Raw genomic sequence first — 23221 nt, forward strand, 5'->3', positions numbered from 1 at the left:
ACAGATTTATAAGGTTAACACAATGGAGATTTAGGAGTGACTAAATTTCTGAGAGTGTAAAACTCATCCACTCCACCCTAGTTGGTTCCTGAAAAGCCATTACCATTTTACCTCATCCCAAAATAAATTTGGACTGGGCCCTCAGTTTCCTAAGATTTTTTCAAAGCATTCACTCGTAGTATTGAACTGTAAAAGTTAGGCTTTGGATGGTCTCTAATACCTGATTTGTTCTGCACATCAAGAAAACTTCCTCTTCTTTGCTATATATTGTCAATATTTCCTTCCTTATTTCTTCATATCTTCTGCATGAAGGCTTCATGCTTTCTAAAAGACATTCTCTTCCATGATCTACCTTTCTTAACCAGCATTCCTCTCCTCGCAGCATATTTAAAACTTCATTGCACTCGATCTTCCCAACTGTCCAACTTAATTTCTCTTTGCTCACATCTAGAAACCCTTAAGGACCAAGTTGTATATACCTATATACTGGTTGTGTATACTTATTGTATACTCTCTTCTTCTATGGATTCAGGCCTAAAAGAACGCTATCATGGTCAATTATGAACTCGCTTGGTAGTAAACACTAGAAAGGTTGCAGCTCACTATTCATGATATGGGCACCGCCAAGGTGTGCTCCCGTCCCCTCATGAAGTACATAACTCAAATCCATAACTTCCACCCTACTCAAAACCGCAGATCGTCCATTCAAGGGAAAGTGCTTCAAATGGATCTACATCAGCTCCTCCACAAACGTAAAATCTCTGAATCAAGATGTAAAATGGTACTCATAACCACATCCAGGTTTCATGATTAGAAGCTATGTTTGTACTAACATTCACTGCATCACCACTCGCAGGCTACAGCTATCAGGATCGGTATGCTATAAGAAACCTAATATCTTATTTTTAATCAATATTATCAGTAGTGATTAACATTGTGAGCATATATTGTTTTTCAACCATGTCAAAGACATTATAATTCAATATGGTGTCCATGATTTCCCTATGTAATTTATTATCTCATAATTTTAACATTTTATTCCATGACTAAGTTTTAAAAATGTTAATGATCAAGATAAGTTTATGTTTTAATGAGAATTTTTCCATATTTGTTTAATATTGTTGTTGTGTGAAAAAATCTGTTGTGATTGCCCAATTGTTTCGTTATTTATTTATTTACCTGTAAATACAATTTCACTGCCGTAATCGTGACTTATTACAGCTTATAAGGCCTGTCTCCATGAGAGGTGGTGCCATCTTCATTCATTCGAAGTGTTATACCTATTAAGGCAGGTTTTTTGTGGTCCCTAATGATTATCATCTCATGTATATCATGGGAACCTCTGTTTGTCTTACCTTACTTCCGCCTTTGATTTTTCAAAACTTTTACCTGCCTTTATACTGCCTAGAGAGTACATTGTCTTCTCTCCTCTACCCTTTATGCCTTCCAACCTTTACCCCTCCTCATCTTCATCTTTGTCCAACTTAACTTTCTCCATTCTTTTTCGTTCCCACTTCTCAAATCCTCCAATGCGTGCGAGTATGTTATCTTCTTGCCCCAAAGACCATACAATCATACAGGAGTCCATATTACTTCACTAATTTTCCCTTTGTGTCTCTAATCAGCTTACCTCCCATCTCTCATTTCCACAAATGCCCAATACGCTAACGTGGTTCTCCTAATGCCCTTATTACCATGGCAAGTTTTCTCCTAAATGCTGTTCAAATATGTGAGATGGTCCAATCGTGACGTTTCCTTGCTCCTTTGCTATATGCGTTAAAGAGTGGCAGTGACATTCCACGTCACATTTATTATTTTAAAACCAGATAGATAGATAGGAATTATTCATCTATTTCACTTCAGATTTTTCTGCGATGATAATGATGTATGCTCTCTAAGAAATAGATATTGCCAATTAATAGCTTGCTGTTATCTATTTTTATTGTGATTTATGGGTCTTCTATCAACCTATATCATGGTTGACATTTCCCAATGAGTAATTTTATGAAATTAAAGGTTTCCCTTAAGAATTGAATATTTTCAAAAGTTCAGGTTTAGATGCCATCCGTGGTGGTAAAACCTTAATGCTTATGTGTTTGGGGTTTTACTATGGACTGAATTTAAATTAATGTTTTGATGATGTGTTACTATATATTAGGATGTTGAACGTCTGACATGTGATTCACTTCATTATTTTTGCTGGAATATGATCTTTGCCAACTTGGTATAATTTACACAGATATTTTATCGACCAACATCAGAGAATTCACTCCTATCCTTTTCCTAGGGTGAGGTATCGTCACTCTAAGTATGCATGTTCTTATTATTTCTTTGCAGAACCCACATTTTCTATTTCCCTCAGCTCATTCCTTAATGTTTAAAATCTTGGTAGAGGCTCAAATAGGATGGATGGTCTTAGTTGAAATGAAGTCTTTTAAAAATTCATCCTGACATATCAGTTTTTAATCCTCATTCAAGATATCTTTTGAAGCCAATCATTATTCTGGCATCCATTCTCTAGTCTTATCTCGTCAATCCAACTTCCACAAAAGATAAGATAGTAGCAAAATATAAAAAAGAATTTTTGAAAAGAATGTGATATTTCATTCCAAATTTCATCCTTAATTATTTTCATTAAATTCAGTTTTTATTGTCTGCCATTCAAGTTTACCTTTGCCTAATAAGGGGCAACCTGATGCCCCTCTCTATAGTAAACTGTATATATTCTTCAATGCTGCATTCTTCCTTCCTCATTTCATTCTGTCTATTATGCCTGTAGTTTTCATTCCCCTATCTCGCCTGCCTAATGTTTTCCTCTCTGTCACATTCCTCGGCATCCCATCTCCAGTTGTAATTCTCCTCTATTATCCTCTTTTCTTGCCTTGCTTGGATCTCGGCCAACAATCCCTTCACCTCGCTACTACACCTATTGCTTTTTGTTTGGTTTCCCTTCCGTCCATTTTACCTTTCCATCCTTATCCACAGCCACATCTCAAAAGCCTCTCAATCTACACCCATGGCCTTGCTTCAAAGACCATGCTTCCATGCCTTACAAAAATACATTCTTCATTAACATGTTGCGTAATGGGGTATTTGAATGGGTCTAACCCTATGTTCCAGTGGATTTTAAAAATCTAGTTTTCGAACATACTTTGCTTCAGTAAAATCATCATAACTTTCTCAAAAATAAAGAATTTTAGTGGAACTTGGAATGTAATACTCACAAATAATTTTAGTATTTCTTCTTTGTGTGATATTCTATGAAACATTTTCCTTTGTGGAGTGGAACATGGCAAGAGGAGCACACATACCTCATCTTCTTCCTCATTTTTCTTGAAGCACACACTTAGCATCTTCTTGTGTGGTATTTTTTCTTCCCCTTACCCTCAATAGTAGCAAAATGATGATGATGTTTACTAAGGTCTCATCAAGAGATGATGATGAGGGTGATCCCTTGAAGGAACGCGCTCATCTCCACTCGTTGCATACTCTAAAAGTTTGATAAACTTTAAAAGCATTAAAAAAGAGCACAATGAATAAACTACAGCACTACTTTCTTTGACCATATTATGGTTTTTCTCTTGATTTTATAATATGATAAATACATATCTGCCTTAATCTATGCCTTTCATGAACTTTCAAATTGTATTTCAAAATGCAGATAGTTTTTTGATTGTCAGTCCTGTGAATCTATATTTCAGCAGTGTATTATTCATCCAAGCACTGTGAAGAGTACTTAATCATCCTCATCTTCCTTTTGTCTTTCCAAATCACTGGAAGCACTTACCCTTTATGGGAAAATGTGCACTGTACCTTTTCTGTTGTTTTCGCCTCACTCTTCAATGTGTCAGGGAGTCCTCTATTTGAACTAATGGTTCATGAAAGCTAATGAGAGGGATTCCTGATAAAGTATTGTCTTCATTGGCACTCTAATCAGAGTCACTTTCACTAATCAAGAGAGGAGTAGATTTTAAATTTCTGACCTTCACTACAATATCAGACTCTCTTCTACTCTTATCGCTCTCTTCATCATACTCCATTGGTACATCTGACAAGTCATTGGCGCGTAGATTTTTGTGAAATTTTCTTCTTGTGCGAAGAACTCTCTTTCCTATTCAATGCCATCATATGGAATATTCCTTGAAACGTTTAAAAACATTTGGGTTGAGAAAACCCTCTTGCAAGGCAAACCCAACACCAAAATCAGAATTCACCAGAACCCAAGGAAAGGAACTGCTCAAGATGCATTGACTGACCAGAACCGTAAAAGAACTATGGTTGATTCATCATTGGCCTCCTCATGCTTTTCATAATGAATATTTATATTAATGGAGCAGAGCTGAGATTGCATTCCATTGGCCAGGAATGGAACTTGCAGACGAGGTAATGGTCCTTGAGGTGATAGAGATATGGTTCCACACTGGTAGTTCAGCTTGGGCCATGTGGATAAACACCCAAGAAATAATTAGGCAAGGAGTTGGGGTAGCCAAAGGAGAGATAAAAAAATATTACCTCTGAAATGGAGATGAGGTGTTGATAAAGAATTAGTTTTTGTGTATGCATTGTCTTCTAGAATGGAAGTTTCAAATTTAGCATTAATTGTGGAAACTTTCCCTCAGCCTATGACATTTAATGCATGATGAACTTGTAAATGGAATTGGTAAAAACTCCTGAACCTCGCTGATGTATCATTTTCTTGAATATCATGCCTACATGATACACTTCTGTTCAGCTTAAGGCAAAGAAAGTACTCTGGGCGTCAATGCTGTTGAATTACTCCAAAGAGAACCATCACACAGTAAACGTTTCACAATGCTTGTCTCTCGAGGAAATCCCTTCCACAAGTCCTTACCATATTTAAATGTTATTTATTTGTGGAAAATGGTAGACAGTTGTTAATTTGAAAAAAATATGCTGACTCACTGGGCAACATTAAAGCGAACATATGAGAACATTTTTTTTACCAGTCTAATGTCAGCCGTCTTCATGAATTAGACACAGTATGTGTACTTCAAAAGCATTGTCATGTGTGTAATTTAGTATAAAGTACATGATGTGAATAGCATCCCTCTCTCTTAGGCTCTTTAGGCTCTTGGGTGAGTGGAATGAGAATATCATTTGGCAAACGGTACATTAGATTTTGAGGCTAAACATTTTCAGTTATCCTTGACCTAGAAAATGTCCCCATGTTAAAATTGAAATTGACCAAGGAGATCTCACAAATGAAGTCATTTTTAATCTGTGACACGCATTTTGCAGCAATGATAAACTGTTCAATGCATTCGAAAACATCCCTTCATTTTGTTATGAGGGCACTAATCATGCTGGCTGCGTGTGTGTTGGAATCGGGGTGAAATTGCAATCCTCTATGTGAAGTGAAATCCTGTAGTGTTGAGTCTTGACTGGGAGATGTGATAATTAATATGCTGACAGATAATGCTCATCCAAACCAAACCAAAGCTAAGGCTGCTATTATAGAACTTTTCACTATTAGTTTATGTTTGAAAAAATTTCACAATTTTCATGCAAAATGTTAAAGAAAAGTTATGATTGTCAAACGTTACCATAAACTAAATGTTACTAAAGAAATACCTCTTTAAGGGAAAAATCTGATTTTGACAGAATCATTAGGAATAAAATTATTTAATTGTATAGCCATGGGATTAGGAGTTTTGTAATTAATGCCTTGCTCTGTTACCCAAGTTAGGTAAAAGGTCAATATTTATTTATTAGTTGTGTGTGTATATGTGAAACCCTGGATGTATTTCACTTTGCCTGCCTATTAGGATAAACAAAGCCATCCATTCCATGTCATCCAAACCATAATCCCAAGGATAGTGCCTGTTTTTGCTGGTGAATTATTATTCTCTCCACATAAATCATTATTATGGGTTATTCAATGCTTGTAAAACCGAAAAATTAGCTGAATAAAATGATTATCCTTCTGCTATACTCGGAAGGAATTTGTGCCCCCGCTGTAAAACATTATTGGCTCATTAGTAAAAATAGTGTGTAGAGAAAATGAAAAAAACTAGAATTTTTAGTTACTTCTGAAATGCAGAGAGTAATTATAACCACTGGAAAATTCATAAATCTTGCTTTCCTATTAGCAACAATCTCAGTTAAATAATCATCCTATTTCATATGCCATTATTGTTCAGTGGACCTTATGGTAAGTGTTATGTGATTTTCTTTGGTTATTCTATATCAGTTTTCATGTATAAGAACACATCACATCAAGCAACATTTTAAATAAAATGTTGCTAGCTGTGTGAGAAAAATCAACTACAGTATTACATCATTTAAAACTTAAGTTCTCAACATATGAACAAATGGATTTCAACATATGAACAAATTGTTCATGGAGGCCTCCCAGATGGTTTATGCTCTTTTTGAATGTTTCACCTTTGGGTATTTTGCAAATAAATGTAACTACTATAAAAAAGTCTTTTCCTTTACTTCAGGTTCAACATCAGTCTCTCAATTCCCTCTAGATGGTTCCATAAAGTCAAATTTTGTCGAGCTAAGAATGTAGTGATATCAGGAAATCCTGAAGGAATTTCCAACAATTTGCTTTGTGTTGAACTATTTCTTGATTCTTTTTAATCATTTGCTGCTACATGGGCGCACTTTCTGCACAATTTGCACTCTGTTCATCGTGAAACAGTTCAAACAGGCATCAAGCTCAATTCATTTTTGCATATTCTGGTAGTCAGTTGCTTATATATGTTAAACCCATCAATTAGATTAAAATTTTTGGAACTTGCCCAAAAACAGACAAAATTTGTGAATTTGGTAATGACTCACCAGCACTTTGTAGAACTCCAGTCCAGCACAATTCCACACAACATTGCCATAATATTGATGGACAGTGATGAGTTCCTTGGGAATGTTCAACATTGAATTCCTATTTAATGAAATGAAAGCTGGAAATTGCTGCTCTTTTTTATGAGCAGTATGCTTGAAAGTCTAGCTGCAATGCAGTGAAATTATTTTAATAAATTATTTTGGATATTTTAAGCTGTCACATGTTTCAATAATAATAATTTTTTTAGTGTCATTAAGTGTTAATTTTTCTTGAATGTAGGTAACTTTTGAAGATGTCTGTGTTTTATGAAAAGTATGTGGAGGTTGGCCCTGAAGTGACCAATTGGAAAGCGATGCCCTTTTGTCAAGACAAGCTGTGGCCTTCTACTTATGTTAATGAGCCTCATTTTCAATGATTATCCCAGTGTTAAGATCTTGAGACTTAGTTTACTAACTTGATCGGAATGAGTAAAGTGATGTGAGTAATCAAACTGATAGTTACTCCAACTACAGCATCCATGCTTATTGTACATTGTTTTCAAATACTTGAAATTTAGTTTCATTAATGGCCTGCAATTTGTTTTAATGTAGGTTAGGATTGGAATAAGTGCAAATATGCATAGTAAGATACATTATTTGCACTAAGCTTAGGCTTCATACATTTAGCACAGAAGATATAGAATGCTATGTCAGTATTTAATTATCATTTACAAGTAACTATTATGTAGCCACCATCAGGGTCTTTGCATTTGTGCAACAGTCGCATTGCTGGCTTTTGAGTTTTCGAACACAGGGTGCTTTACTTAGCTGCTAATCCTTGATTTTACTTGTATGGATCACCTCATAAACTAGCTTATTGCTTTGAGCACATCTGATGTTATGTTACTAATTTCTAAGCAGGCAACCCTTACCAGAACTCATTTCAGTGCATATTTGTTTATAGAGTATGAAACAGACAAATTTATAGTTACTGATGTTTTGTTAATTATTTTTTTTTCGAAAGAGAACTACTGTAAAATATTAATATGTGATTTGAATAATGGGAAGCACCTTATGGTGCATTCACATTAATATGCATTTTAGTCAAAATTAAGCTAAGCCTTGGTGGACAGTACAGTGGAAATATACATGAGTTATAAAGTTTTGTAAGGATTGCCTATTTTCAAAACTGAAGTTAATAAATGTTCATTTTAGTTTTAAAATTTTCAATATTATTCATTTCTCCTTAGGGCTCCTGCTTCCTTTCCTATGTGTCGTAAGCCAGCAGTCGCCTATATTGTTACTTTTCACCAAAATGTATTATTCATCACTTATGCATATATTTACTTGATTCCGCTTTAACCATCCCCCTTCTAAGTGACATGTAAATAGGAGAAGTACTATTATGAAATGTTAAAAAACTGCTTTGCCTGTTTATAGTTTTTACATGAGAAATTATTTTGTTTTTGCACCATTCAAGTTAAACATTTTATTTCAAAGTGGAAGTCCATTTAAACTCATTCTTTATATGATGGACATTGATGTGACATTCAGTTACTGTTGAATTGCTTGTATCCCATGTTTGAAAAATCACTTTTTCTTTGATTTTGTGTTTCTTTTCTTTTGGACCAGTCAGTATATTTGATAGGATTATCTGAAGGGAAGATGTTCTCCTGGAGACAGTTTAATTTGCACATATCATGTGATATGAAGCACCTTATAATGACATCCATTCACACAATACAATTCAACTTGCAGGACTGAAGAAAACTCTAATATCTGGCATCTGTTGCCATTTTTAGCATGAGTGGCATCGCTACACGTATTGCACTGATGCCAACCACGGCCCATTGCCTCCATATTGGGTAAATCCATGACAGCCACTTTTCCCATTTACATGCATAATTGTTTTGGGTCATTCTTAAATTACATAAGCAGGTTTGGGCGATGATAGTGGGTCCGTTGTGATGAGAATTGTAATTAGTAGAATGCGGTGAAGCACCTATTCTCAATCAAAACGGAAAATGTAAGAGCCGTATGTGTCAAAGTTACATTTTGTTCACTCATTGAATTGAATTAATGAATGTGATATCATTTATTTTTCCTAAAGATGAGTGTAGTTCGTTTAATTATCAAAAGTGCAAATGCTTAGAGCTGCTTTAACTCCTTGCAATTTCATTGATGATTCTTGATCTGTAACCTATTCTCGCCCTATTCATTTCATTGATTGTATGTGTATATATGTAAAGTTCACTTGAGTCAGGCTAGACAATGGATGGTGATTGGATATTAAAAGAATCACATCTTGAGCTTTTCCACTGTGTAGATTTTACAATATTTTTCAACTTGCTGAGCTATCATCAAGTGTACTTCTATTTAATATGTACACATGATTAATTTAATGACTCAGCAAGTGGATATTTCATTGTGAAATAAAGATTTATAGAGTGGGAAATTGTGAGAGTGATTTATTTAATTAGTCTAATGTCCAAGTAAACCCCATTAAATCTTATATTGATGAATAGAATATTAATAAAAGTAATGCACCTAGACATGTAGGTAATCCAATTATGGGTTAATGTACCATGTATGTTATTTTGTGCTTCTTTTGCCATGGATATGTTAAAAATTGAAAAGAAGCCAGCATATTTTGTATTTTCATGCATCTAAGATCTGTTATAATTGGTTTTGGGGAATAGCATCCTCTCTCTCTCTCTCTGACCCAAAACAAGGTTGCAGGTTTCAAATCCTGCGATCATGGATATTGCATCATCTGCTGCCCAATGGCTTTGACTCTTTCCATTATAAATTGCCATAGTAACCGGAGTTCATGTATCAGATAACTGCTATTGTGATTATAATTAAGTGGTATAAAAACTAAAATGAATTATTTTTGTACCATTTGCTTAATTAAGGGAGAACTTAGCATATGATGTTAGGGTGGGGTGTATGCCCTTTTGTTATCTCATGAGTGTGGGGAGAGGGGGGAGGTGACTGAGTAGTCTTTAATACTGCTTATGTAATTTGTAAATGACCATTTTCTTTTTAAGTTTTTCAATTTATTATTTTTATATTAATTCAAAGCTTAAATTATTTTTAGCATTAATATATTTTTGTCTCATTTGATTTTGGGCAGGGCTGGATAAAGGCTGGTTCTTAAATATGTTTCACAGGCACTTATTTTTGGTACTGTTCATCACCATAATGCAATTTTATTCTGCCTAAGGAATTTTTTTTCTTAATGTTTTCAAAGCCTATGAACTCACTCTTGCAGCTAGTCTGTATCATTATTGCACATTTCTGTCATGCTGTGAATTTTGGACATGTTCCCCTAAGCTTTGTTTCTAATTTTAGGCCTGGAAGCTTGAAGGACCCTGAGATAGCAGAACTCTTTGACAAGGATGATCCTGATAAGATCTTTGAGGACCTACGGGAGATCGGCCATGGAAGTTTTGGTGCCGTCTATTATGCTCGAAATGTGGTATCTAAGGAAATTGTTGCCATCAAGAAGATGTCTTACCTTGGCAAGCAGAGTGTGGACAAGTGGCAAGATATACTCAAAGAGATACGTTTCCTGCGTCAGCTCAGTCACCCCAATACGATTGAGTACAAAGGATGCTATTTACGGGACCATACAGCATGGGTGAGAGGATGTCTAATTTTGACTCTTTCGCTGGCTAATTTCTACTTTTCTCAGAGTGATAATGATATGTTTACTTGTCCAGTAATACAGATAATGATACCGTAGATAATTACAATATGTAATGAGGGACAACATTGTTTACTAAAAAAATAAGTAAAAAATGTCATTATATAGCATGCTGTAGACGTCTTTAGGATGTGCATTTTCTTAAATGTACATTTTGAAGATAGCAGTATATTGTTATTGGAGATAAAATGGGAGTGTCAAAGCATGAGGTATGGTTTAGAAGGTGAATAGGTATAGTTAATCATGTAGATCTGTTTTTTTTTGTTTGTTTGGATTTGCAATAGAATTTAATTATTTAAATTCTACTTGGAGGTTATTATAGATATGTTCATTTAGGTTCAGTGGCAATTTTTCGTCTATCTATAGATAACTACGTGCTATTCAGTTCCATGGCTGGTTAAATTATATTCCTATAATTTAGCTCTAGTGTGAAGAATGACCGTCATTTTACAAACTTAGGGTAGTGGTAGAATTTTCAATTTATGAAAACGTGGTGCAGGAGGCCCAATAATTATTATTACAAGTTCAAGCAACTGTTCTTTGGCAACCTGAATATTTTTAATTAGAGGGGAGGATCAAGGGATTACACTAATATTACTACATGCAACAACTGTTTGAATTATTGTTTTTAGTTGCCACCGAGATGTTTGAACAAAACAAACTATTAGTGATTTAGAGATTTTTTTGTTGTAATTTGTGATGAAAAAAATCAACTATTGGAAATATTTTTGTCTTGGATATAATTCTGTCATATCTCTGGGCTATAAATTTCTCTATAAATGAAAGCTTCAATGTTATTTTCATTGTAATCATTAGGGCATTTCTATAAATTTTAATTAGATTTTTAGGGTAAATAATTACTTCATCCAATTCATGGGATTGGCTAAAATAATATGTAACAAATATGTTTACCAAAATTCGATTGTGTATTTCAATGCTCAACTGTTTTTACGCTGATATCACTGATGACATAATTATTGAGGTGTATCAACTGCCACTCATCTGAAAAAGGACAGAAAAACACCCTGTGAAATTTTTATATTTACAATTAAATATAAAAATACACTGCCTACACCGCTTTAAAGCATGATTGAAAATTAATTGCAGAAATATTTGAAAAATAGCAAAACACTTCTTGACTTCATTTGTGGCATGTAAGATAGAGAGAACCCATTCCCAGTGTTGGAGGCCATTATTTATGACTCAAGGCTCATGCAAATTCGTTGTATAAAATATTCTAACTTGTGTGTGCATGTCTTGAATTCTTTAGTATATCGTGACAAAAATGACAGAAATTTTTGTAGATGGATGAGGGTTGTTTTTAATTTGGGGAGATTTGATAATATCTTGGGCCGCTTCCAAATCCATCTCAATAAAAGTCTTAAATTACTCTTCTCGTAGTTCTTTCTTATTTCCCTTCATTAGATACTCGGAGCTTACATGCATTTAATGGCATCTTTGTTCTTCTTGTGGTCTTGATTAGTATTCTTTTGGAGGTTTGGTGCTGTCATAACACATCACATCAAGATGATTAGCAATAAGTATTTTTTGATCAGTGTGTCATTTGACCATTTCAAAATATTCGAGGTCATGCAACTTACACGCATGATAAAACTGGATGATTGCGTTCAGCAAAATATTTAGAAGACGAGGAAAATTGAAATTTGACTGGAAAGTTATGGTATTTAAATACTTAATCTGCTGAACAATATTTTCATAAATTATATATAAATGTATCCAAAATACTAATATCCAAATCTGTTCTGTTAGTCATTGCATTCAAATGGTGTCTATAACATTTACGAAAAAGATATTTTCCTTTTGCATATTTACTAAGGTATTATGTTCTTACTACATATTACTATAGAATTGTTTTGCTGTAAATTATTCTGAGAGATTGTATTTTTGTTGAGTCAAAATACTGCATGGATGCATGCAGTATTTGACTGCTCGAGTCCTGTTAAATAATATTTTGTCAAATGCTTGAATGCATCAATGTCCGCAATTTTAATGTCCTTGCTAATTTCAGCTTGTGATGGAGTATTGCTTAGGCTCTGCATCTGACATAATTGAGGTTCACAAGCGTCCATTGAAAGAGGAAGAAATAGCTGCAATATGTGAGGGAGTACTTCGGGGTCTACACTATTTACATTCACTTGGGCGGATTCATAGGGATGTGAAAGCCGGAAACATTTTACTCACTGAAAATGGCACTGTGAAGTTAGGTAAGTGAATAGAAATTATTGAGATCATATCATTTTATTCATTAAACAACACCTTTTGAGTTGAAGTTATCAGGGACATGTTTATTCATGGATTTAATGCAGGTCATACAAAAGATTTTTCTCTTTCTATCCATCGGAGACTTATCACAATTGTGTCTTGTTTTTTCTTTTAGCATTTCCCTTATTTTGTCCAAATGACAAAGTTCAGTTTCCATAAAATTCTCTTGAAGAAAATATGAATTTTTTTTGTAAAACTAATTGTTGATTCATTTTCTGGTACTATTAGAAGCAGTGTAGCCTAAATGGAGTGCATTGAGTTTTTTCCCTGTACTTATAACACTTGACTTTTTGTCTTTTTCCAGCTGATTTTGGTTCCGCTAGTATCAAATGTCCAGCAAACAGCTTTGTGGGGACACCATATTGGATGGCTCCCGAGGTGATACTCGCAATGGACGAAGGGCAGTATGATGGGAAAGTGGATGTTTGGTCATTAGGTATCACGTGCATTGAGTTAGGTGAGTCCCAATTTGAATTATTCCTTTTTATCTTAATCAAGTTGGATTTTTGGTTTACTCATTGGATGACTTTGGTGTGTCCCTTGAACCTTGGGGGATTATTTGTAAATCACTCCTGGTTTGCCGTCAAGTTTTTCAAATCCACTTCCATTTTTTAAACTAAGCCCAGATTTGTGAGAGAACTCTGCTTTGAAGACATATAGCCTATTATGCCTACTCAAATCTTCAAAAACAAAATGTGTCTAGCTTACAAATGCCTTACACTAAACATGATAGGGGTTTAGTAAACTTCAATTCTATTGATTTTTCTGCCAAGTGCTGGCCTCCTGTCAATCACATGTCTCAAGATCTAAGATGGCAGTGTGTTCGCCATTCCCTGTTTTTTTCATTTTTTCAATTGTAACCATCTCGAGTTCTCACTCAAATTGAATACTGTTACAAAAATAGGATCTTCTTGTGCCTCATTTTCAGTTATGGAGATCCGTGGGTTACCATTAAGTTTCTTTCCTCAGTAGACAGAACATAAATGTATACTTATTAATAACATAAGCATGCTTCAATCTCCTGGCAAAGATAAGGGAGACATTTCATACCTTAGTTAATAACTTTTGGTCAAGCTATTATCATGTAGAATCTATTCACTTTGCTTGTGCAGATAAAATAACCAGGTTACTCGCATCAAGTTTCATAACTTTCATTTGAGTTATACAATTCATTTAAGTATACTTCGAAATGTTAATTGGTTATTGCTTATTTTCAATCTGTTCTAATTATTTAAGGTTCTGTAAATTGCAAAAATAAATCAAGTTCTTTTCTCTTCATTAAATGGTATTTAAATTTGAAAAATGTTAAATTAGAAGCACAATGAGAAAATGTATTTTCTGTTCACTATGTTCTATGGCTTAAATGCTCAGCACTTGGGAAGATTTTATAATTCATTAATTGAATGTATAATTTTATAAACTTATCAATGACTCTGACCTCAGCGACTTTTGTATTTGACCTCTAGCTGAAAGGAAACCGCCGTATTTCAACATGAATGCAATGAGTGCCTTGTACCACATTGCCCAGAATGACAGTCCGCTTATGCATGCACCGGAATGGACTGATGTCTTCCGTCACTTTGTGGAATCGTGCCTGCAGAAAAACCCAAATGACCGCCCTACTTCCGGAAAATTACTATCCGTGAGTAACTTTTCTTTTATTTTTTCAATTTTTCTATCAGTCTTTGGAATGGATTCTTTCAATTGCGAATGAGTAAACCAAATGAAAATTTTATAGTGGAATACATGAATGGCGATTAAAAAGCTTTGTTAAAGCTGCTTTTCAAAAATAAATAGGACTATGTGCTGAATGTGATTTAAAGAACCCTTTTCCAGCATAGGTTCCATAATTTGTAGTGTGCATTTGCGCAAGCAAATGATCTTTGATAAACATTATGTAATCTAGTCTTATAAGAATACAGACTTGTTTTTCACATAGGAGTAAACACAAAAAGATATATATGCCGGACAAAAGTAGTATTTTAAATATTTCAGATGGAGGCAGGGGGGCCTATTTATTCATTGGCAATTAGTCACATGGTCCTTGTTTAATTTTATTAAGTGTCAGACTGGGTAGACATACCCCAGAACAGAATACTACATATAATTTGAAAGTAGGGTTCTCCATACTAAAAAGGGACCAAGTGAACATGTGAATTATGTTTCTTGTAGCAGGAATGTATTCTTGATTTCAAAGATGCAATGGGAATATGGTCCACAATTGAAATGTTATAATTATTTATTACCCACACTTGCTACAATGTTATACTTGAGTCCAGATTAACAAGGATTTACTTGTGTATAAAGCATAAAAAAGTTTGTATAGTATGTTACAAGGTATTACAAGTCTGATGTGGTTAACATTACAAGTATATAAGGTATGATACATTTTTTCAATGTACTACTGCTTCCAACATGCTGGCTTATTTTACTAATGAAGGCTTGCATCAAGATTAAATGAAATTAGAGTTCTTACTGGCGGTGAATACTTCTATCAGAACTTCTCAGTAGTTCATTACAATACATAGGTGTTAATGCATTGCAGCTTGTCTTGAAATTGTTGAGTTAATAACTTAAAAAAGTTTTTATCAGATTATAGCTAGGTGAGGAAAATCACATGCTTTACCTGTGGCTATTGCATTGAATAAATTTCTATACTTTCTAATAGTTTATAGTAAGTATTTTTACCAGTGAATCAGCTTGCATCTTATAGAATGAATTTATGCCCGTTTACCCTCGTGCGTCTTATGAGACAGGAAATATGATAAATGATTTTCCAATGAATGTTGTTTTGCATTGGATATTAATTAATTAATTTTCATGGTTTCTTTTACTCGTAGCACCAAATGGTGACAAGACAAAGGTCACCCCATGTTTTAATCGACTTGATACAGCGGACCAAGGCTGCAGTTCGTGAACTGGACAATCTTAATTACAGGAAGATGAAGAAGATCCTCATGGTGGATGCATGTGAAACTGAGAGTGCTGCTGGGGATGCCGATGGTCAGTATTTCATTCATCGAATTGTACTTCAACTGTATGGTCCCAAAGTATTGCATTGCACATGGAAATCTCAGATGTTTTCCATGATTTGCAAGTCATACATGTATATTGGGTACATTTTTAATTACCAATGCAGGTAGAAATTATTTTGTTTTGCATGCTTTCAGGATATTTTTCGCCTTGCATTACAGTTTACACATCAATTTACATAACTCAGATTCATAGTATTCTCGAATTCATGTAATTTATGTCGTCCAAGAAAGTTCTATAAATATGGATGGATTAAAAATCCTGTATTTATGTTTCTGAACCATAATGTTTATTTCAGAGCTCCCTGTTCTGTGGCAATCACAAGCTAATTTTTGTCAGTTTCCTTATGTTTTTATTCAATAATGTTTATGTGTATTGTTCCATTAAATAAGGTTTGGCCTTTCAGTTGACTTTTTCGGGATATGTTATTCAATTTTAAAAAAATGATCAATGTAGACACTACCAACGCAGTAATAAGACTTGCATTATACCTTATGCTTGGTTTTGGTATTGGAAATAGTTGTTAAGTCATCTTAAGGAACACCACTGCTGTTGGCTGATATTTTGTAGCATATTATGTAATTTTTAGATGGCTTTAAAAAAGTTGAAAGAAAGCAAAATCACCTGAAGAGTTAAATCAGAAAATCCTGCAGAAGTAGACATGAATGTTTAATTGAAAGGTTAGTGTATACATTTTGAATCTGAACATAATATTAAAGAGAATTGGTCACGCAACAACTGTGGCATTAAAATATCTTTGTCTTGATATTTCTGTAGAATATTTATATAGTGAAATGTATTCCACTATCTTACTGAAAAACATTAGGTGTTTGTTTATATTTTTTGCTTTATTGTAATCTTGACAGGTATTTTATTATTATTATTACAGCAAAAGAAATTTTAAAGAAACTTTTTCTCTACTTTCTCCTGACCTCAAGTTTTACACAAAACAAAGTCTGTAAACTTAAAAATAATTTTCATTAGTGCCCTGAAAAAAGTGAATTTAATATTTCACTTGATGTTGTTTCTCATGATTTTCTGTCATAAATAAGGAGTACGCTTCCATTATTTGCTGGTATTTAATCCAATTATTCATTGTTTTTTATAATTATGATTATGGTTCAAGAGTTAGGAGCCTGGCTTGTTGACCCAGCAGTTTTATGTTTTCATGCATTGATGGTTTCAAATGATAAGTGTTCATTACCTGATTAGTTAATGGGCATCTACAAATTGTGTGTAAAAGTTATCATTGCTAAATTATAATTTGGTCTATTTAAAATTCCACTCATAAGCTTTAAGGAAAATTTGTAATTACGAAGAACTTGCAATTAGTTATGCTTACAGTTTATTTTATCTTTATAAAGATGTTTACTTATTGGATTTTTGAGTTAAATATGACTACCGGACGTTGTATGGGTAGTGGTGGTTGATTGATTTGAATTGGTTGTTCTCTTCTCTAATTTCCTTGTTTGAGTAGAGAATCGTGAATTCTTGCAAACGTTTTTACGTTTTCAAAGTATTTCCTTTATGATTTCTATGTCTTACCTATGACCTACATCATTGTTAATTCTCCCTGAATTTCCAGACACTCCAGATGAACAAACAGGAGGGGATAGCAGCAAAAGCAATAGCATCACTTCAGAGCATAGCATTCATTCGATGGGAGTCAGTGCCAGCTCACAGAGTAGTTCTACGAACAGCTTACCACCAAATGCAGATGGGAACGACAACAATTACCCATCAGGTCGAAACAGGCATAAGGTAAAGAGACGTGGTTGAATTGTATTTCTCTTGTTGAAATATTCCGGGAGTGGGAATATGCTGCTTTTGAATCGCATTTATTCACGTAACTTGAACCAAAACAATAAAAAATTTTCCCTTATTCATTTTTAAGTTTTTGACAAATATTGTATAGTTTCTATATCAGGGAAGAATACAAGCATGGAACAGTAATAACAGTAGAACCTTTATATAAATGTAATAAAAGTCTCTTTTTCCAAATGGGAATCTGTGAATCAAAGTATGAGTCATAACAGATATTTGTGAGTTTGCATCAATTTACATGAACAAACTTATTTTATTTCCGATTATAATTATAACCTTTGCATATTTAATTTGGAAAATATCAAATTAAGATTTTTTTAAGTTAAAAAAACATCTAAACCCCAGTGTTACTTTTTTTTGTAAGTCTTCTCAAAGTATACATTTGAGATTTTAATGTTCTGTACGCTGTGTGATGAATTATTTCATGTGCAGATCTTCATCATTATGCTTTCAAGGAGTGATTCATTTATTCAGAATAATTTCAGTTTTTAAACTTTTCGCTGATGTTGTAATTTCAATAAAAGTGTGTACAACAGAAATTATTTTGAGGTTAAAAGCATTTGATCAGTTTTAACCTGCAGTGTTCATTGAGTGATTTGAGGTGACAAGTATTCTCATTTAAAGTAAGATCAAATCTATGCACAACTGTGAGACTCGAACTTAATTAAAGGTGAATAATCTTTCCCTCCCTTCTATGCATTTGTCTGTAAAATGCAACATTTCAATTGTAACAGTTGTGTTTGCTATTTTTAGTCATATCTTAGTATGTATGCACCTTGATCTCTCTGCCATAGTTACTTCTATAGTATGTATCGTTGAAGATACTAATGCATATGGCGGAAGATGGTAATGAATAGCCTCAAACTTCGATGCTTCTGCTATAAGAGTGCTTTGTGTGCACATATCTTTGTCGGTATTTATAGTTCATATCACATGCATGTGTGAGGAATGAGAATGGGTCGCCTCTGCAGACAATTTAGGAAGCTTGTATATTTTTTTGCCTCAGGTGAGCAACTCTGCGGCCGCTGATCATGGAGGTGCAAACATGGTCGGCCCTGGTCTTAGTGGTGGAGGTGGGCGTGGCGGCGCAGGGGCGGACATGATGGGGTTGGGCTTTGTGAGTGGAGGTGCTGGGCTCAGTGGGGGAGCAAATAACTTTGCCACCATACGGACAACGTCCATTGTGACGAAGCAGCAAAAGGAGCATATGCAGGTACAGCCACATTCGTTCAAGCTACTCTGCCTCCTTCAAAGGAAGTGGCTGGTTTCAATCCAGTTTCATTCTGTCATCACCTATGATATAGTGATGATCTCTCGTCAGTTGTGAGATTTGTTGGAAAGATGTTGGTGTTAGCATACATATTGTATCTGGTGTCATGCACATTCAGGGGTTCTATTGGTTAGGATTTGACCGTGTTACAAGTTGGTGCATGGCCTTAATGTGTAAAAAAAAAACCTACTTAAGTTGTGATGAGTTAGGATATTGCTTTTCTGCTATGCCACTGCATAACTTAAGTGACAATCTGCTGTTTTTATTAAAAACTGCAAACTGATTTATGGTATTAAATTTGCCCTTTTACAATTTTTTAACTGGAGATGACAGAGATGAATTGCTGGTAACTTTTATCTAAATGATTCGTGTGATGAATCCCTTAAATGTATATCTTGGTATTAAAAATCTTATTTTGTTATGCAATTATAAGTTGTCATTTTCTAAAAATACTCGAGGCACTGGCCTGTAATACTCTCATATATTTCATTTATCAAAGGGGTTGATGTTATGTTTTAATGAATAATTAATCTCTTGGGGTGCAAGGGGTCAGTTTTGTGTAAAATTAATTACCCCGATTGTTTGGAGAGGGATAAAATGTCTAATCATCACTTTGTGTATGTTGTTGTGATGTATTCACAGCAGAAATTAAGTTGGAAAATCCACAATTGAGTTTACTGATTAGCTTTTGAGTGATTTTGGTTTTGAATTTGTTCAAAGGAGGAGATGCACGAGCAGATGACTGGCTACAAGCGAATGAGGCGTGAGCATCAGAGTGCACTGTTGAAGCTGGAAGAGCGGTGTAAGGTTGAAATGGAGGCCCACAAGCAGATGCTCGACAAGGAGTATGAAAGTCTTCTGCAGCAGTTCAGCAAGGAGTTGGAAAAGTTGCAGATAAGGCACCAACAGGAGAAGGAGAAGAAGGTGAGAATATGGATGAATCCCCCATTAAACCGCAGAGGAAGGGAGATCAAGGAAGGTTTTCTAAGGAAACGTTTATAATAAATCTACAAACGTGTGGTTCTTGGTCTGCATGATACTGTATTTATATTCATGCTGTTAAAAAATTTGTAAAAAAAATTATAGCTCTGTAAGAAAAAGAATTGCATTAGGCAAAGGAGCTTTCTTACGGAAGAAATTGTTGATGTGGATGTTCAGAAAAGACTAGTGAAAACCTTGATTTAGAGTATCGCTTAATACTGCTTGGAAAAATATTCTCTGAAGGGAGATTAAAGCATAAACTGGTGGCTTTTGAGAAGTGGGTGTTGAATCAAACCAAATAGTACATGGTTGGGAGTAGGTTGTTGGGAGAAATCAAAGGAGTGGTGCGCACAGAGCATTTGGATTGTCAATGAAATGCTAGAGACTGTGAAGGAAAGGCAAGTGAAGTAGTTGGAAGAAATGGATAGGCATGTTGAATGGATTGAAGAGAGGTGGAGAGAGAATGAGAAATTGAAGAATAGTTTAATGTAGCGTGGAATGTCAGGTTGTGTCTTGTTAGGCAAGGTTAAGGAATGTAGTGATGCTCAGTCTGTCCATCCTAAATCTACCTTAAATCGTTGAGTACGGCAAATAGCATTCTAATTTTATTGAAACTTTTGAACTGACTTCATGTTTAAGAATGCCCCCCTTCCCAAATCCTGAAAACTCAGTTTTGGAAAAAGAAAAATTGAACTTTATAATAGGCCTTATGTTAAATATTCTAAAGAAGTTTCCAGTTTTTAATTAACAAAATAGAAATTTTGATGATTGTGGTGCGTGCTAAATAAGTAAAATATTCTTGAGTGACTTTTAACTGGCTCTAAAAATTAAGTTATTAATAATTCCTGGGGAATAATGAATGAATATTATGAAATTACATCAAAATTTGCCAGAATTCAGTGGAGTCAATTGAAATTTTTTTTAAATGTTCTATTCAAACTGATGTGAATGTTCATCTCATATTGGAATTGATCTCATTGAGTGCTTCTGTATGGTTCCATGCACAGTCATGATATGTTCTAGGAAGACTGTGAAAATTGCCCAGAAATGAATACATAATTTACGGCCACCGAGGAGGTAGGATGGGGAGAGGAGTGTTGTGCTCACAATGTATTTGTGCATAATTCGTTAGGATTCCATTCTCTTTAAGAATATGCTAACAATCACTGTGCAGCATGTAATTGTAACAATTTATCAACTTCTAATAGGAACTATTTTGATCACAGATGGTTGACCATGTCAAGTCCATGAAATATTAAGCTCCAACATCTGTTTGCTAGGATGATATTATCTTAAATTTCAGCTACAGTTAAAAATGTCTGCAGTCAAATGCAAATACAGTAAACTCTTGATTTTCCGTGTGCAGATTATCCATGCTAATCTCTTCTCAGTGAATGGTTTGAAACGTCAGTATACTTTTTGAAAAATGCAAATTCAAGAAAGAGCGCCTTTATTAAAAGTTTTCAATTTCACTGAATCAGAAGTTGTCAATAATATTCAATATTTAAATTTAAACATTTTTGTAGTATCCACTTCTCGTTTCCATTATCGTGTCTCTTGCATTCTTTAGCCATGGGAATCTGGTATTTTAATCGGTATCATATGATGAATACAACTCAATATCAGCGATCCTTTTTTTTTAATTCGTCCTTCCATCAGTCATTTGTTTTTTTTCCTGGCTATATGATTGGTTTAGCTTGTTTGGGGAAACTTGCTCTGCTATTTACTTTATTAAAGTTTCGTGTTCTTGTAATTCTATGGTTCCATAATCAAAAATTGTCTGGAAAATGGAAGAAACTTATATTAATCACATGGAGTGGAAAGGAAACCTTACGTATATATTCGTTATCACAGCCATATTTTCACTGTCCAGATTTTTTGGTTATCTTTGTTTCATTGTACATCCGTTAACTAGGGTAATCAAGAGTTAACTGTCTACTACTAACACATAATTTCATCATACCAGCATATCACTTCGCTGAAGAAAAAATATTATGCTGCCGTTTCCCAAGTTCTGGCATTAATGCACTCCAACATCAGATGCATTAGTTGTAAAGTGAATGAGTGGTAAATATACACATTCACATGTATTTTCACGAGGATGTTAACAGCACCCACCCTCTGTGTTAAATAGTGAAGTAGTGGAAGTTTGGGCTTAATTTTCAACCTCTAAATGATATTGCATAATCAAACTGTCTATCATACGTTATGTACTTGGCCATTTGTTGATCAATGATGGGATAACCATCAAATTTTTCCTTCATTTTGCAACATTCAGGCATATTGTACATTTGTCCTATTGAGTGATTTCCTATTCCTTCAGTCTTTTTGTTTAATTTTAGTTTTTCATTTTTTGTTAAAGCCTGTAATATTTTGAATTAACTCATTTTAGGAACTTTGTGTACATTAATTGCAAAACCTCAAAGTTGTCGATATAGCTGCTAAAAAAATATGGTTTTTATGCATGGTACAAACAAAAAATTGTTGAAACGATGTCAAGAGTATTGTGAAAGGATGTCAGACAGTGCTGAATGGCCTTAAATGACAAGTAAACCAACAGATCTCCTCCCTCGGATCAAAATCCGTGATATAAAGCCCTGGGAGGTAGAAGAGGGGTTAATTAATCTTTACATGCAGAAGGGCCTAGGGGTAGAAGGAAGGGACTTGAACTTGAGTAAGATGTTCTTCCTTTTCTTTGGTGAAGATAAAATATGGGCAAAGTACATATGAGTGCCCATTCCCCCCATTCAACAGTGTGGGTAAGCTTGACAACTTCATAGGACTTAGTTGATATCATTTGCCGACAATCCCATGATGCATGCAAACTTGTGAATGTTGTTTCCAAAAACTGAATTTACTCATTGCAATTAAGAATAAATGTATTCCGATCAGATTTTTATTGCTCTTGTGTTTTTGTAAACTGTTTAGGAAAATGGGATCCGCCTAGAGAATGACCACCTAAATAAATTTAGTTTTACATAAGTTAAGGCTTGCATAACTCATGGACTTTAAGTGTGTGCCATTCAAAATTCCACTGTACTTAAACTTGTCTGCAAGTGTGCCATACAAACAAGACATTCAAAACTGGTATATCGTCACATGATATGCAACATGTAGTTTTTTGAAAGCTAGTGTTAGAATAAGAGAATTACATGAGATTAAACTATTTAAATGCATTTATGCTCCAATATTTTTTTAAATATACATCAATTGAAAAGACAATACATCTTTCATGAAATATCCTGGCAGTTTTTGTGCTGTTTTGCAATCTTTTATGTTTTCCGTCTGTATGAACCATGACGTGTTTTGTGGCATGTATCAACCTGGCTTACCCC

At 34.4% G+C, this 23221-nt stretch overlaps 1 protein-coding gene across 4 annotated transcripts in view; it reads left to right on the forward strand.

The window, feature by feature from the left end:
- Tao (Serine/threonine-protein kinase Tao) overlaps window positions 1-23221 on the forward strand; it is a 41660-nt gene that overhangs the window by 7386 nt on the left and 11053 nt on the right. The window contains exons 3-11 of one of the 4 annotated variants that reach the window (XM_071592819.1): window positions 7088-7285; window positions 10141-10429; window positions 12525-12720; window positions 13083-13235; window positions 14245-14420; window positions 15619-15781; window positions 17397-17572; window positions 18642-18848; window positions 19626-19829. In XM_071592819.1, coding sequence (XP_071448920.1) covers window positions 7272-7285; window positions 10141-10429; window positions 12525-12720; window positions 13083-13235; window positions 14245-14420; window positions 15619-15781; window positions 17397-17572; window positions 18642-18848; window positions 19626-19829 — 1578 coding nt within the window. In that variant the 5' untranslated portion in view covers window positions 7088-7271. Of the gene's footprint in view, window positions 1-7087; window positions 7286-8564; window positions 8652-10140; window positions 10430-12524; window positions 12721-13082; window positions 13236-14244; window positions 14421-15618; window positions 15782-17396; window positions 17573-18641; window positions 18849-19625; window positions 19830-23221 lie in introns of those variants that run through there. The other 3 variants (XM_071592816.1, XM_071592817.1, XM_071592818.1) reach the window with 3 other exon arrangements.

Source organism: Hetaerina americana, unplaced genomic scaffold (assembly GCF_022747635.1).
Source record: "Hetaerina americana unplaced genomic scaffold, ioHetAmer1.1.p SCAF_5, whole genome shotgun sequence".
Classification (NCBI taxonomy): Eukaryota; Metazoa; Arthropoda; class Insecta; order Odonata; family Calopterygidae; genus Hetaerina; species Hetaerina americana.